The sequence below is a fragment of the Pyrus communis genome, chromosome 14, assembly GCF_041283825.1.
Source record: "Pyrus communis isolate YQ-2024b chromosome 14, ASM4128382v1, whole genome shotgun sequence".
NCBI classification, from domain to species: Eukaryota; Viridiplantae; Streptophyta; class Magnoliopsida; order Rosales; family Rosaceae; genus Pyrus; species Pyrus communis.
In genome coordinates this window covers 26,382,310-26,397,910 of record NC_142578.1, presented here as the reverse complement: position 1 = coordinate 26,397,910, position 15,601 = coordinate 26,382,310, and the positions used below count along the sequence as shown (strand labels likewise).

General features: G+C 38.4%; 4 protein-coding genes across 4 annotated transcripts; 2 read left to right on the top strand and 2 right to left on the bottom strand.

Annotated features, from left to right (window-relative positions):
• The first annotated feature begins 186 nt into the window (after positions 1-186).
• On the top strand, positions 187-1,506 carry LOC137712488 (ethylene-responsive transcription factor ERN1). Its single transcript, XM_068451558.2, has one exon. The coding sequence runs from the start codon at positions 338-340 to the stop codon at positions 1,298-1,300; it is 963 nt and encodes a 320-aa protein (XP_068307659.2). The 5' UTR covers positions 187-337; the 3' UTR covers positions 1,301-1,506.
• Positions 1,507-1,795: 289 nt separating this feature from the next.
• Positions 1,796-6,216, bottom strand: LOC137712489 (tubulin alpha-5 chain). The gene is made up of 5 exons (XM_068451559.2): positions 5,621-6,216; positions 4,175-4,389; positions 3,895-4,094; positions 2,772-3,280; positions 1,796-2,323 (listed from the first exon to the last, which is right to left on the bottom strand). Exons 1-5 carry the CDS (start codon positions 5,731-5,733, stop codon positions 2,011-2,013), a joined length of 1,350 nt encoding a protein of 449 aa, XP_068307660.1. The 5' UTR covers positions 5,734-6,216; the 3' UTR covers positions 1,796-2,010.
• A 1,626-nt stretch (positions 6,217-7,842) lies between these two features.
• Positions 7,843-10,416, top strand: LOC137712490 (superoxide dismutase [Cu-Zn] 2). The gene is made up of 7 exons (XM_068451560.2): positions 7,843-8,017; positions 8,088-8,192; positions 8,372-8,467; positions 8,559-8,590; positions 8,815-8,890; positions 9,825-9,878; positions 10,056-10,416. The coding sequence occupies exons 1-7, from the start codon at positions 7,936-7,938 to the stop codon at positions 10,082-10,084; spliced, it is 474 nt and encodes a 157-aa protein (XP_068307661.2). The 5' UTR covers positions 7,843-7,935; the 3' UTR covers positions 10,085-10,416.
• A 1,454-nt stretch (positions 10,417-11,870) lies between these two features.
• LOC137712922 (eukaryotic translation initiation factor NCBP) lies at positions 11,871-15,601 on the bottom strand. The gene is made up of 6 exons (XM_068452126.2): positions 15,286-15,601; positions 14,739-14,834; positions 14,543-14,647; positions 14,321-14,398; positions 12,324-12,443; positions 11,871-12,226 (listed from the first exon to the last, which is right to left on the bottom strand). The coding sequence occupies exons 1-6, from the start codon at positions 15,469-15,471 to the stop codon at positions 12,095-12,097; spliced, it is 717 nt and encodes a 238-aa protein (XP_068308227.2). The 5' UTR covers positions 15,472-15,601; the 3' UTR covers positions 11,871-12,094.

Genomic DNA, 15,601 nt, shown 5'->3' with positions numbered 1-15,601 from the left:
CGAAAAAGAGTGTAAATGAAAAAGTAAATAAGTCTCTTGTGACACATTTTTCCTACGTTAAACTTAAAATATGTGTTTCATAAGATAAACAGACAGAAAAGGACGTAGAGAAGCTCCTATACAACCAATTTGTTCATAGAAAACTCAGAAACCCCTAAAATATATAAGTCCCGCTCCCACAACCAAACAAGGAGATGCAGACGAGCTCCCCGCAACCATTCAGAGCTAGCTAATGCAAGAGTGCCTCCCCTTGTTCCATTTCCTTAAATCAAACCCTAGCTTAAATCCAACACTAGCTTTCTCTCTCCTTAATTAATTTGCATGCAAAGTAATTTCAATGGAGTTTCAGTTCCAACAGCCGAAGCAAGTTTCTTTTGCAGCTGCAGGCATTCCAAAAAGCAGCAGCAAAGTAGGGAAGTTGAAGGGAAGAAATAATAATCGTAGAAGCAACAACAACGCAAACAAGTTTGTTGGCGTGAGACAGAGGCCTTCGGGAAGATGGGTTGCCGAGATCAAAGACACTACTCAAAAAATAAGGATGTGGCTCGGAACCTTCGAGACCGCGGAGGAGGCTGCCCGTTCTTATGATGAAGCTGCCTGCCTTCTTCGCGGTTCAAACGCTCGAACCAACTTCATCACCCACGTATCTTTGGACTCCCCTCTCGCTTCTCGCATTTGGAATTTACTCAACACGAAAAAAGGAGGAGGAGGAGCCACTAAACAACTAGCACTACTACATCACCAAAGCAGTAGTACTAGCACTACTACTAGTACTAGTTCTGATCATGATCATCTGCCGCCTCCGTCTAAACAACTAGCACGGAAAAGTAGTACTTGTACTTCAACTAGCAGAAGCAGCGACACAACTTCCCCTTCGAGCGAGGTGTTTCAAGATAATTCTCTGCTGTTTGACAATGTCTACAAACCGGATTTGAGAAACTGCAATGAGGACTTTGAGTTGAGTTCTTCCTCCAATACTTCTCAATCCGACCTTCCTTCATGGGTGTCATATCAAACGGGGGTTGACTGCTTCTCGTTTGCTCAACAAGCGTTTGAGTTTCCGAAACATCAGGCGGCTGCTGCTTTGTCCTCTGCGGAGAGTAATACGACTACTACTAGTACTATTATTACGGCAGGTGAGGCTGATTCGGGGCTAATGGATTTCGAAAGGTTGAAAGTGGAGAGACAGATATCGGCTTCGCTTTATGCAATGAATGGGATGCAAGAGTATATGGAAACAGTTCATGATCCTAACGAGGCGCTCTGGGATCTTCCGCCGTTGTGTTCTTTGTTCTGCTAATTAATTAGGATCAGGTGAATTGAAGGTTTTGTTGTTGGTGGCCATGCACGGAAGTTGGATCTCTCTGTCTCTTCAATTATTCTTGCAATTGTCAACTGAGAAACTGTTAGAGATTAAGATGATCAGAAATTTATTTGTATTTCCTAGCTCCCTCAACGAATGTAATTGATATCTTGTTTGTTATAAAGTAAGCATCCCTAATTTCTCTACAGCTCAAAACAAGAAACTCCGAGGAGATGTACGTTACGACGAAATTGTGGGCAATTTCACCTTCATCCATGCGTAGTAATTGTGGTAGAATTAAAGGTTACTGAAATTGTGGTCCAGAACAGTTCAGCAAAGCGAATCTCAAAATGAACAGTTCAAATCATGACATCATATTGTGGAGACAACCTACACAGAGTTGTCGTATTAACTTACTAACCGATTAACACTTACAACCATTCGTTAACATGAGTTCTAAGATACAGGTCTCGAGTTTTGGGCAGATCTCAATTGTTTCAAAGACAACATTATTTCATTCCAAGTAATGAAAAGTTGATTACTTATACACGACAAACGTACTTCCAAAACCATCACAAGGGCAGAACCAAAACACAATGTGCATGTCTTTCGAAAGAAAAATGCACAGCTAGATAAGAAACAAAATAATGGAGAGGTCTAGCAGGATAGACAGATAGCTACTGAAGGGAATCCCAAAGTACTATGGTTTAGTAATCTTCCCCTTCCTCTTCATCATCAGCGCCTTCTGCCCCAACTTCCTCGTAGTCTTTTTCAAGAGCAGCAAGATCCTCACGGGCTTCTGAGAATTCACCTTCCTCCATCCCTTCACCTACATACCAATGCACAAATGCCCGCTTGGAATACATAAGGTCAAATTTATGGTCAATTCGGGAGAAGACCTCAGCTACTGCAGTGTTGTTGCTTATCATACAAACTGCTCGTTGCACCTTGGCAAGATCACCACCTGGTACAACTGTCGGGGGCTGGTAGTTAATACCGCATTTGAAACCAGTTGGGCACCTGAAAGTATCCATATAGAGCAACCATTCAGATAAACACAAGGGACAACAAAAAAATAGTTTATGAAGTCAAATAATCTGCAACGAACACCCCAGCATCCTTCCTTTTAAGATGGCTATTTTGAATCCAGTTTGTCTACAAACAAGGGTTTCCTACCATTAATATTGCTACCAGTGCATACGAAATTAATGTATACACAATGAGAGTATGATATCAAAAACATGTTTTAACCCACAAACGTGTTAGAGATATACTAAGAAGATGTCAGCATTAATACAGCCTAAGCTTAACATGTAGGACCATAAATAAACGCCATTGCCATTGCTTGAACTACATGGACTGAAATACTGAAATCAATAATAAAGTAACGTCCATCTCATCAATTTCTGTGCGAATACTATTTAGGCTTATATTTTAACGAAATTAGATGCATGGAATGTCTACTCACCAGTCCACAAACTGAACTGTCCGCTTTGTCTTAATGGTAGCTACAGCAGCATTTACATCCTTCGGTACAACGTCACCACGGTACATCAAGCAGCATGCCATGTACTTCCCATGTCTTGGATCACACTTGGCCATCATACTTGAGGGCTCAAATACAGAACTTGTGATCTCAGGAACTGACAGTTGCTCATGGTAGGCCTTTGCAGCAGAGATTACAGGGGCATAAGATGAGAGCATAAAGTGGATACGAGGATATGGAACCAGATTAGTTTGAAACTCCGTAATGTCCACATTAATGGCACCGTCAAACCTCAATGAAGTTGTCAAAGAAGATATTGTTTGGGATATTAAACGATTCAAGTTGGTGTAGGTTGGCCTTTCAATGTCTAAAGATCTCCTACAGATATCATAAATGGCTTCATTGTCCAGAAGCACAGCCACGTCTGTATGTTCAAGGAGAGAATGTGTGGAGAGCACGCTATTATAAGGTTCTACCACAGCAGTGGAGACCTGCACATTTTAAGATTAGTTTCTGTAGACAGTCGCACATGAATGGTTCAAGAAAATTAAGAGAGCTACGATGTGGAAGCAGATGAAAAGGAGAACCTTCAAAAGATTTTATTCTCAAACAGCAATATTTCCTAAGTTTCCGCACACCACTTATGTTGTCTCTCCAGATGTAATATCTAGTTTCGGACTTGGCGTGCATATTTTTACATTAAGAAGAACTGAAAAACCATTAAGTAGAATCAGATGGAAAAAAATATTAAAAAATGTGAACATTAACCGAATGCAAGCCACTAAAAATTTTGTATTCTCAAAGAAGTCATCTTGTCTAGGTTCTGAGAATCTTTCTGACCATCATTTCTGATGCCCTTCTGGTAAGAATAAACATGTCTCTTATAATTTTAGACTAGCTTTTTTATCAGATTTACTCCCGTGCTTCTTATATTAGTTTTGCTTATTGAGGTAGCAGAACTAATTTGTCGCAGTAAACCATTGAAACAGGTACAGCATACAAAATTTAGGGAAGAAAGACGAGTTAGACAAGTGTTCACAAATACTAGTTTTAGCAGTTAAGATCTATCCAATTACAATATCCTGCACTTTTCTAAGTAATGTACCTGAGGAGAAGGATAAATCGTGAAACCAAGCTTTGACTTCTTTCCGTAATCAAGAGACAATCGTTCGAGAAGTAAGGAACCCAAACCAGAACCAGTGCCACCACCAACAGCGTTAAATACCAAAAACCCTTGCAGGCCTGTGCAATTATCAGCTAATTTTCTTACCCTGTCAAGGCATAGGTCCACAATGTCCTTCCCCACTGTAGCATTCAGAAAACCAGTTATAACTAAAGTAATAGATGGAAATGCCAGTTGGACAGTGCAATATACATAATTATACCTGTGTAGTGTCCTCGGGCAAAATTGTTCGCAGCATCTTCTTTGCCAGAAATAAGTTGCTCGGGATGAAAAAGTTGTCTGTAAGTCCCAGTCCTGACTTCATCAATAACCGTCGGTTCAAGATCAACAAATATGGCTCTGGGCACATGATTTCCAGAACCAGTTTCGCTGAAGAAGGTGTTAAAAGAATCGGTTGCAGCGCCGACAGAGGTGTCGCTGCATTCACACAAATACAATTAAAAGTTAATAATCCATCCTTATACACAGGTACAAGGGATTATAAGAACTTTGCGGTAACTAAGTAACTACCCAATGAACTAGTCCACATATCAAAGAAGAAATACAACAAAACAAAATGAAAAGGAGTTGTTCTAAATATCAAAACTATATTCCTATTCACAACCCCGCCAAATACCAGTTATGGATATACGTGGCACAGGAACCCACGAAAGAGAGATGTGAACACACACACAAGTTCATACAAGTGCATTTGAAAGAATGAAAAATAACTTGCATAACCAAACTATGAGGAGGTAAAACGTGTTACATACCTACTACCTTGGATTTTTTTGGGTACATAAATTCTAGAAATTTTTGCCAATTCAAATATTCTGATTCCCCAGTAGGGAATTGCATAGGAAAGGTATCAATAAAATCATATAGTTCTACATTATTAAAGATCTTAAGCATACGTTTGAGCTTGTGATAAGTTAAATGTAGCTGACACCACACAGTTTGCATTAAGAGATCATGACATTTGTTGATATTTGCACATTAGCAACAGACGAGGGCGTCTGAGTTTCAATTAAGAAAGGAAAAGAGTAAATATGAAATCAACACATTGCATATGTTCATATTGAATGACAAGACAGTTTGCATCAAGCCACCGCGATTGCTAGTTTGATCTCACCAGAGGCAAAAATATTAGCACAAAGAGGCAAAACTTGACTGAAATTCCAAGAAAGACAAATTCCAACATTCCAAATCTAGACAGGAAGCTAAATTACAAGGTGATTGTTTTTTTTTCCTCATCGATTAACACCAGAATTCAATCAAGGTTCCTCTAAATTGAAAACGCAACGATAATACGCATCAAAGGAGATAAAAAGAATTGATCTCAATCACAAATTATGCTGAATTACGAAACTCACCGCATTTTAGTTTTCATGAATGAAGTAGCAAGAAACCATGTTGCATTTAGGTTAATCCAATTCTGATCTGCTAGATTTGTTGAACATAAACATTACCCAATTCCCAATTTCATCAACAATATCCCAAACCCAACTTCCATATTGAATTGAATACCAAAACCCAAAACCTATTACTTCAATAAAAAAGAGTGGTTTTTCACAGGAATGGATTCAAATTAAAAAAAAAAAAAAAAAAATCATAGAAAAGCAGGGGGTGTGTGTGTGAGAGAGAGAGATATATATATATATACACATACCTGGGCATCATACCATCAGGCTGAATGCCATGTTCAAGGCAGTAGAGCTCCCAGCACGCATTCCCAACTTGGATCCCTGCCTGTCCGATGTGTAAGCTTATTATCTCCCTCATCTTTCTCTCCCACTCTCCAATTACAAGCACAGAGAAACAACACAGGAAAGAAATACGGGAAGAAGAAGAAACAATACAGAGGAACCACTGAAATGACTATTTATTTTTAGTTGTTGAATAAATTATTGGCTGTTTGGTTTTTTTTTTTGGTAAAAAGTTATAATCAATGATTAGTTATTTTTGGTAAAGTAAATAATTAGTGGTTCTAGATCTGCACCCACCCCTTCACTTATATGTAACAAATCAAAATTCAAAAACTATTTTCTAATTTAAACTTTGTATTATTTCCATGATTTTTGTTTGATACGATCTATTTAGTATTTACAGTAAAAATTTTGAAGAATAAATTAATATTAAGTTCTTCACCCATAAGATTGGAATATTCTACATTATATATTATAAAATAATAAAATTGAACTTAGAGACTCTCGCTTAATTGGCTAAGCCCACTCTTGTGCTAGATGGATACCATAGATGTGACTCATGACCGCATCATGTGCTATGAAAAGGTAATGGGAAAAGAAGGTTCATGCACCAACTAATTATTAGTGTAATAGTACTTGAGAAGGATCTAGCGAGGACTTTTCTTAAGAATTCTAGAAATTTAATTATTGTGATCATTCATCATATATCGTACAATCAACTTTCGATAGTTACTATTTATATTTGAAATTTAAATTAGAAAAACTAATGAAAAAGTTCAAAAAAAACTTTAGTTTTAATGAAAAATTACAAATAAAAATGTAGTTAATAATAGCAGAGAAAGGTAAAAATATGGTTTTTCGTTAAAAGTGAACAGTACCGGAAGTGTTTCGTTAAAACTTCCTTTTAAAATTTAAATAATTTCTGATCACACGATATACAACGAACAGATACAATTATAAGATCATTAGGATCCCTAGAAAAAGGATTCGACGAGGATCCTTTTCCACTAATTTTTGGGATGATCCATCTTCTTATTATCCAGGAAATAATAAAAATTTGAATGGTTAAAATTGCATATTATGTGGAAAGGTAATGTGACATCCCACATCGCCCAGAGGAGTGATCCTTAAATGTATATTCTCATCCCTACCTAGCACGAGGCCTTTTTGGGAACTCACGAGCAACTTCCCAGTGGGTCACCCATCATGGGATTGCTCTAGCCCCCTTCTCGCTTAACTTCGGAATTCCTACAGAACCCGAAGCCAGTAAGCTCCCACAAGGCCTCGTCAGGCGAATCACTTCCCGGGCCCGCTCCACCACCGTAGCACGATATTGTCCGCTTTGGGCTTACCATTCCCTCACGGTTTTGTTTTTGGGAACTCACGAGCAACTTCCCAGTGGGTCACCCATCATGGGATTGCTCTAGCCCCCTTCTTGCTTAACTTCGGAGTTCCTACGGAACCCGAAGCCAGTGAGCTCCCAAAAGGCCTCGTGCTAGGTAGGGATGAGAATATACATTTAAGGATCACTCCTCTGGGCGATGTGGGATGTCACAATCCACCCCCCTTGGGGGCCCGACGTCCTCGTCGGCACATTTCCAGCCAGGGATTGGCTCTGATACCAATTTGTCACATCCCGGCCCGGGGCGAATCACTTCCCGGGCCCGACTCCACCACCGTAGCACGATATTGTCCGCTTTGGGCTTACCATTCCCTCACGGTTTTGTTTTTGGGAGCTCACGAGCAACTTCCCAGTGGGTCACCCATCTTGGGATTGCTCTAACCTCCTTCTCGCTTAACTTCGGAGTTCCTACGGAACCCGAAGCCAGTGAGCTCCCAAAAGGCCTCGTGCTAGGTAGGGATGAGAATATACATTTAAGGATCACTCCTCTGGGCGATGTGGGATGTCACAGGTAATGTTAGAGAGGCTAGAATTTTAAATTAAATTTACAAATAAAATAATATATCATCAATCAAATATAAACATGTTAATTAATGTTTAACTAATAATTCAATTGCAAGTGGCTTTTTACCACAGTAATAAAAATGTGTTGAGCTATTACATGATAAAGTGAGTTCAAATTCCGTTTATAACTAATCTAGCAAAATATATCTTTTGCAAAAAAAAAACTAATAATTCAACCATTTAGTTTTATCACATAGAGAGCAGCATGGGAGCTGAAAAGCCTGAAAAAACATAAATAAAATAAAAAAGATATGAGAGATTGAAAAATTGAATAGCGGCATAAGGGGCAGCGGAAGCAGGGGAGGAAATCAAATGGCTAGTGTGAAAGCAGTGGCTCTTGTCACCGGAGATTCCAGCGTCCGAGGCTCCCTTCATTTCCTTCAGGCATCCAACGGTCTCTCTCTTATCTCTCTCTTTCTCTTTTTCCCTACTGTCTCACCGGAAATCAACTGAATGATGAACAGGAGGGCCTACACACATACAGGGGAGGATTAGTGGCCTCTCTCCTGGCCTTCATGGTTTCCATATCCATGCTCTTGGTGATACCTCCAATGGTTGCAATTCCACTGGTATCTCTATCTCTCCCTCTTAATTTCAGCTTAAATTCTTCAATTAATGTAATTTTTCATTGCATCTAGGACTTGGTTCTTGCTTCTTTAATGGGTTTTACTTGATTCCTACTCTTTGTTTTCGTTGGTGGGTGGTTTCTGGTTTGGACTCTTCAAATTTTTAATCTTTGATGTTTAAGGACCTCATTTTAATCCACTGAAGAAGGAGCATGGAGCTCCTTCAGATAAGGAGCGTCACGCCGGCGATTTGGGTAACATTGTTGCCGGCCCAGATGGTAAGAACAACTACGAAAAAGTATTGCTTTTCTTTTCTGTCTGTAATAAATTCAGCATTCTACTAAAGTTGCGCTCTCACTCACTCTGCAGGAGTTGCTGAGGTTTCTCTCCAGGACTGGCAGGTGACAATTCTTTCCCTTTTATAAAAGTCGAAATACGAATATGAAGAAATATGTATGCCTAGATACTCTTTAACTTTATTCTATGGATAAAGGATTGAATTGGTAGAAGAAGCGCATGTATGTGCATGTCATAGGCTTATCGGCAGCTAAAGATTATTCATAATTCACATGTCCCTGGATTGCTGTTCATATTCCAATTTATAATAACTTGATATCAATCTTAGATTCCACTAAGCGGACCTAATTCGATTCTTGGGCGAGCAGTTGTAGTGCACGCTGATCCTGATGATCTTGGTAAAGGTGAGTGTAAAATTTGGTTGGCAAATTGTTTGTTTATCACGTTTAGGCTACTACAACCTCTTTGTGAAGTTTGGTATCTTCTTTGATGATTCGTCACAAAAGCATTAAGTTTACCTATTCCATGATTATTTCACTCAAAAGGGATTGGACATGGTACACGATATGATTTTGAGGCATCTAGCCCTTGATTACAAATTTCTTGTCACTTCTTGCTTCTAATGGACGATCACTTTTGTTTTTTGTTTTTAAGCAAAGAGGTGAAGTTTTAATTCATCAGAGAAACTGTGAATATTACTTGATCACTCAAGTTTTTGAATCTGAATTATCAGTATCAATTGGCACTTGACCAGCCGCTGATTTTACGACACTTTCTAATTGCAAATCTGCAATGAATTTCTTTTCATGGAATTAAAATCTTATGAGACTTTGTAAGGTTTTTCAAAATTATTAATTTTGAAGTCGTTAACCCTATAAGGCTATTGGAGATACTGTAATAAACATGAATGTGCTTTATGATTTTGCAAAGCATCTTCTTGAGCTTATATCACGGAGATGACAATCTCACGATAATTAAGACTCAATTATGGTTATTCTTTTGCTGTGAAAATTTTCTTTCACTTTTGTAAGGTTTGTGCCAATCACTGAACACTCCAAGAAGAGCTCTTACACCTTTTGTTATTCAAATTAGAAATTGCTGTCTCAGTAGCCCTTCATACTTGAGAAATAATTTTTCTTGCATACCTTTTGGGACTTAATTGTGACTTTAAGTTTTAACAGAAAAACTGGTGACTTTACCTTTTGGCATCTTCTGTTATTTCATAATTCCGTTTTTAGTGCAAATGACAGTGCTGTGGGTTGATCTCTGATTCATCTCCGCACAAGAGTGATATCATCGATGTTTTAACCCGATGTCTATATATCCCTGATTGAACAGGTGGACATGAACTTAGCAAGACTACTGGGAACGCAGGAGCAAGAGTTGGATGTGGTATGTATTCACTTCTTTAGCCATTTGCTGTTGCTGACAAATTGTTTATATCAAATTCAGCAGTAGGGTCCGGCAAACTGTTTTTCGTCATTCCTCTATTTTCGCTCTTTTTTCTCCCCTTCCCCCTTTGCGTCTGCAACACCCCTTCCTAATATTGGTAATATTGATTTTCGACAGGTATCATTGGCCTTAAGTCATCTGTTTGAAAAGAAGAATTGCTTACAGAACAGAAAGCAAACAACCTAATAAATGTGGTTTAGGCCTTTCTTTTTCCTCCTTTGTGTTCAGTGTTCCTTGTGCATGTTATGATAATATTCTAGGGGTATATGAGATGAAACTTTGGGGACAAGAAGTATAATTTAGGGGTCTTTGGTAACCCTGTCGTTCTCAGTTTTTAGTTCCAATTATCCTCCGATAAAGTACTAGATGCCTAGTTAATTTGTTTTTTGAATATTACAAACAAGCATCTGGATGAACAATGCCAGAAGTGTTTACATTTACATCGATACAATGTGATTGAACCATTTTGTTCCGGTAAGTCAAAGTCACTTTCAAGTCTTAACCCACTGCATGGATTTGATGGGCTACAGTCAAATTTTATTGCAACTGCTGTTGCTGATGTTCCTTCGATGTTCCGGTACAATACGTCGCTTACTCTCACACCTAATCCCTGTAATACATTGCATCAGGATAAAAAGTGACGTTTTTATGCTAGCGATATTCTAATTAATCTAACCGTAAAACCGTTGAAGAGATTCAAGGGAATCAAACTTTGATGCACAAAACCAAAGTGACGTTTTTATGCTAGTGATATTCTAATTAATCTAACCTTAAAACCGTTGAAGAGATTCAAGGGAATCAAACTTTGATGCACAAAACCTATGTGGCTACACTCATGATGTGCGATGGACGTTTATTACCTGAACAGGGCAGTCGATGTTGCCTTGCCTGGGCAGTAATTTTGGTCAATTAGAATGGGGTTTTTGACATTAAGCATTACAGCATCAAGGAACTGGATCCTGTGAACAAACTCTTTGCTAGGTCTAGCCCAAGACTTAATCCTCAAGCCATTTGTGGTACCCTTCAAAACTGCTTTCTTAATCGACACGTTTTGAACTCGTTCCTCTTCAAAGTCTTTGGCCAAACTCCCTATACAGCAAAGGATGACCACATGCAGGCATGCATACGTCAACACCAATTTATTAACTACGTCCTAAGGGGTTTAATTATCGCATATTGCAATACAATAATGATGGATCTGGTATCGACACGTTTGGAATTGTTAATGAATCAATTCATTAACAATAGTGTGTAAATATTGTGTAGTCAAGTAGTCTTATAAGAAATAGTGTGTAAATATTAACAAAAGTGGGGGAAAATGAAGGGTAGCGTCAGAGGTTAAGTGGTCGTTGAATTGTTAATGAATCAATTCATCCCACATGGATGGACGATGGAATGGAAAGAATGCAGTACTTTTCTGTACATATGAATTCCTTCATGCCTACTTATGACTTGTGGGGGTGGAGTAACGCTCAAGAATGTGAACAAGATCAAATGGTATTCTACCCCTCTTTTTCTTCTGGTTTGTCTCTCAATCGGGATATTCCAACTTGTGATCTCTTTTGAAAGTTTATAATAGAAACATCATTAGACTTATAGCTAGTTCGTCCACATATACTGCCTCAAAAAAACTCAGAACTCTCAAATATTAAAGTATCCGTCTATATTAGAAATTCTTCCCCGCATATTTTTCTTCATGAGTTCACGGTTATGTTAGTTGACAGATGTCAAGCTGGGGTTTTTAATACATTGAATGAGAAGCATTTTAATTTTTTATTATTTTAAATAAATATTTAACCTTAGTTATGTTAGTGTACATGTCAAGCTTTGAAGGTGATGGTAAACATACACCATAGTTTATTATGGCGAGTAAAAATGCTCCCATAAATCCGACGTAGACAGATTAAAGGAAGCATGAACAACAATAGCAAATTGGAAAGATCTGTTTGATAAAGCCAGTAATTTGTTTGATAATCCATCAGTAAATTTAGTACAGATATACTCAGGTACAGATTGCCACCAATTATAAAGTCTCCAGACTTTGCACATCTCCTTTTCGTCATGCAAGAATTTTACCGATTCTGGTCGTGGCTTGTGCATCAGTCGCCTTCCAGAAAGCTTTTCTGAAACTAGTGCTCTTATCTGGTGGCATCAATCTAGCCCCTCAACCATGTGTTTCTGTAAGATGAATTGTCGCGCAGCGAAGCATCATGTGGCTTGTATTCCATGAGATAGCTGTGTGGAAGCTTCAAGTTGCGCTTGATCGCATCTCTTAAAGCCATTACAGCCTGGTCAACAAAGGCAAGGTCAACAGATTACACTACACACACACACACACAGAGAAAGATTAGTCACACAAGCAGCAAATTGCAATAAATTACCAACCTGATGATCAGAAGCATTCCGGTTCCAGACACTCAATATATCCTCGTTGAATCTGATGCTTAGTACCGCACCACATATGTTCTCTCCATAATCAAGCTGGTCACCCACCAAGGCAAGAACCTGTGCATAACATGTAAGTAGGCGCAGAAATAAGTTCTAGTATACACCTCTCCTCTAATAAGGATATACCACTTTCAAATACCCCCAAATATCTCAATTTACAAAACATAAGAGAAAGCCACATTAAATTAGCAGTAAAACACTATAATAGAAACACTCTCATATAAACACATGTATATGCATTAATATGTCAAGCACGTCCAGGCATTTGTATATACTTCTATAGACTCCATTCTGACAGCATCCAGAGATTAGGAAGTGCACTTCAGAAAAGATGCCAACATGTGTGATTCAGGGTTTAGGCTTTAATGCTAAGGTTCTGGGTAACAAACGACCCCCAAGAGTTGAAACCTAAACCTAAAAGCATCAACCCATTGCCATAAAAGTGTAAAGTGCTGTTCTTACGATCTGGGATCCTGCCAAACAGGACCCCACACCTGAAGCTGCCAGAATATTGCCTTCTTAGATCAGTAAAAAACAACTGGAAGCATCACTTGAATTGCAGAAAGATTTTCATTACTCAACAAAATCAATGAGACAAGGTACCAATGAATAGAGAACGCAGCGTAGTATTTTAAGCTACCTAATCCAGAAAGTAACTTATTAGCCAAATTAAAAGTAAACCCCTACTTCATTATGAGCACATCAGTGCAAATACTTTGAAACCTGACAGAAAATACAAAAACAGCTTCCAAATTACTACATGGCTAACATCTATTCTAAACAGGGTCTCAACAAGGACAAAAAAAATGCATTGCTTGTAAGAGTTGGACTAGTAAGTGAACTCCACTGTGGTAATTCGTAATTAAATTCCCATTTAATATTCCACAACCAAGAACTGTAAATTTAACGCCTTAATAGGTCTGAAACAAGATAAGCAACTCTAAGAAAAACATATGGTTTCTTTTTGGCGAACCAGGTAATAAAACCTGTATGGATTCGAAGTTAGTTGTGTATATCCAAGTGAAGCCAATCTTTCAAATTTCAGACTTTTTAGGGTGCTACCAACTATATGGGGTGGATGATATATTCTTCGAAGGTATCACTGACATTTAGGCCATAAGACACCGAGATAAAGAGAAGTATCAGTATATGTCAACGCTGAGGCAAAAAAACTTCCCAGCATAGCAGTGAAAGAGGACCACAAATTTGATGAATATTCACCAAAATCTTAATCCTCCTATGTGATGTGCAAAACAAGAGCTTCTGGTCTTGACCCAAGTGGGCTTCTTGATCCTGTTGAGCTCAATATATATGGATATACAAAGCCTACAAGTTTAATCAGTGCATTAATTAGCATCTCTTAAAGCTTCATTCAAAATTTATGTATTTTTACAAAAGCTTCATTTTTGTAACTTTTACTATATGTTTTCACCAATACTTTGATAAATCTGGACTACCGATGTATTCCCTTAGTACCTATTTTTCATCCCTACAGTTGGTAAGAAAAGAACTATAGTAAAACAGATGCAATGCAGAATAGTAAGTTATACTGATACCCTTAACCTTGATAAATTAGAGTTTTTCACAATTTTTACAGAACTTTCACTTCATGTCAAATGTATATGCAACAAGGTATCAATTCAAACAAATTCTGCAGCACACAAAACAGAAGATGGAATACTATAATTTGCCAATAATCATGATTACTGTGTATTGCAGGCATAAATCTTCAGAAAGGCAACATGTATAGGAAAATTAGACGACTCTTCCAAAAGTTTAGAAAATGTGAGAATTTCCTACTAGAAGCCACTTAAGCTTCCAGTAGGATAATTTTTTCAGAATTTTAAAAATGAAACAACACCATCAACTGATAGTATGGCCTGGAAATTGTACAAGACCAAAACAAAGAGAGAAATTCCAGTTTTTATCCTTACCAGGTCCTCCCAAAAACGTCCCGACACAGCCTTTTTGAATCGTATTATCCATTTGCCACCGTTGCAATTAGCAGAGTCCTGAAAAACAAAAAAGTACACACTAGTTCTGTCATTTAAAAAGTTTAACATCTCTGAACACTTGCATTCTGTAAGAAGGAATAAGAAGCAAAACTAGCCAGTGATTAGAAAGAGGAAAATGAAAGTCAGGTTTCAGATATTTACCTCCCAGAGAGGGCGAATTCCATCCTTGAAAAGATGCAAGTCTGTTGGACTAGGCAAAGAAGAAGGTCGGGCTAGGTGGCAATAACTGACCCAAAAACCTTCAACCTTATGTTATCCAAGCAACAAGAAGTCAACAAAAAGAAACGATTAGACTCAATCACATTTCCTCCGGCAGAAATTAAGGTAGATGTTATACCGTACTGAAGTCGACAATTTTCTTTATATTGTCTTCATATGATGTCTGGCTCCGGATTCCTGGAGTTCGGCGAGTGTACCAAAATACGAACTTGTGCTAATGATAAAAACATAACAAAAGTAAGTGCTACAAGGACACAAAGATTACCAATTGGAACCTGCATTTCAAACAGAAAAATGGAGGAACACAATTTGGGCATGTGAAAGACCCACAGTAGACAAAGTGAATCAAACGAAACCCGGTATCGTTTTACAAAATTGACGAGAACAAAAGACGGAGATCAAAATAAACTGACTCAAAGATGGATAATCTGCAGCAAGCCAACTCATTCAGCGCAAATTAGAAGATTAACAGTTTAATCATAATAAAGTCAGCTCACCGAGCAGCAATTCACTAATGAAAGACCACAAATTTATCCAGATGAGCGAATCTCTCTAGGTCAATCAATCAAAACCCTATACATACACACATATATATACAGAGAGAGAGGGAGAGAGGGAGAGAGAGAGAGAGAGAGAGAGAGAGAGAGAGAGAGGGGGGGGGGGACCTTGAGAGGATGGAGGCCAGCTTTGAGGTCGCGAGCATGGCGTTCACGAACTTCATCGGATTCGTTGGGATGATTATCGTGAGAGTCTAAGAGTGCTTGCGCGTAACTTGTGACGTTGTTGTTGTTGTTGTTGTTGTTGTTCTCATTGTTATTGAGGTTCGACTCCTTTTCTGCTATCAACTCCATCCTCCCCAAAAGCCCTAATTCCGTCTTTCTCTTCTCTCTCTCTCTCTCCCTCCCCCCCTCCTCTCTCTGCAACGCACGGCAACAGCAACAACGGAAGAACACATTATGAAGTGAAGGAAGAAGAAGAGAA

What these genes read in the sequence shown, in the direction of transcription:
- LOC137712922 (XM_068452126.2), bottom strand. Translation starts at nt 15,471, where the DNA reads ATGGAGTTGATAGCAGAAAAGGAGTCGAACCTCAATAACAATGAGAAC. An exon ending in CTGGCCTCCATCCTCTCAAG is followed by an intron (nt 14,835 to 15,285) that starts GTCCCCCCCCCC and finishes TTTTATCATTAG; the next exon opens with CACAAGTTCGTATTTTGGTA. An exon ending in AAATTGTCGACTTCAGTACG is followed by an intron (nt 14,648 to 14,738) that starts GTATAACATCTA and finishes GGATAACATAAG; the next exon opens with GTTGAAGGTTTTTGGGTCAG.
- LOC137712490 (XM_068451560.2), top strand. Translation starts at nt 7,936, where the DNA reads ATGGCTAGTGTGAAAGCAGTGGCTCTTGTCACCGGAGATTCCAGCGTC. An exon ending in CAATGGTTGCAATTCCACTG is followed by an intron (nt 8,193 to 8,371) that starts GTATCTCTATCT and finishes TTGATGTTTAAG; the next exon opens with GACCTCATTTTAATCCACTG. An exon ending in TTTCTCTCCAGGACTGGCAG is followed by an intron (nt 8,591 to 8,814) that starts GTGACAATTCTT and finishes TATCAATCTTAG; the next exon opens with ATTCCACTAAGCGGACCTAA.
- LOC137712488 (XM_068451558.2), top strand. Translation starts at nt 338, where the DNA reads ATGGAGTTTCAGTTCCAACAGCCGAAGCAAGTTTCTTTTGCAGCTGCA.
- LOC137712489 (XM_068451559.2), bottom strand. Translation starts at nt 5,733, where the DNA reads ATGAGGGAGATAATAAGCTTACACATCGGACAGGCAGGGATCCAAGTT. An exon ending in CCTGATGGTATGATGCCCAG is followed by an intron (nt 4,390 to 5,620) that starts GTATGTGTATAT and finishes GTGTGAATGCAG; the next exon opens with CGACACCTCTGTCGGCGCTG. An exon ending in ACAGTTCAGTTTGTGGACTG is followed by an intron (nt 2,324 to 2,771) that starts GTGAGTAGACAT and finishes GGATACTTTCAG; the next exon opens with GTGCCCAACTGGTTTCAAAT.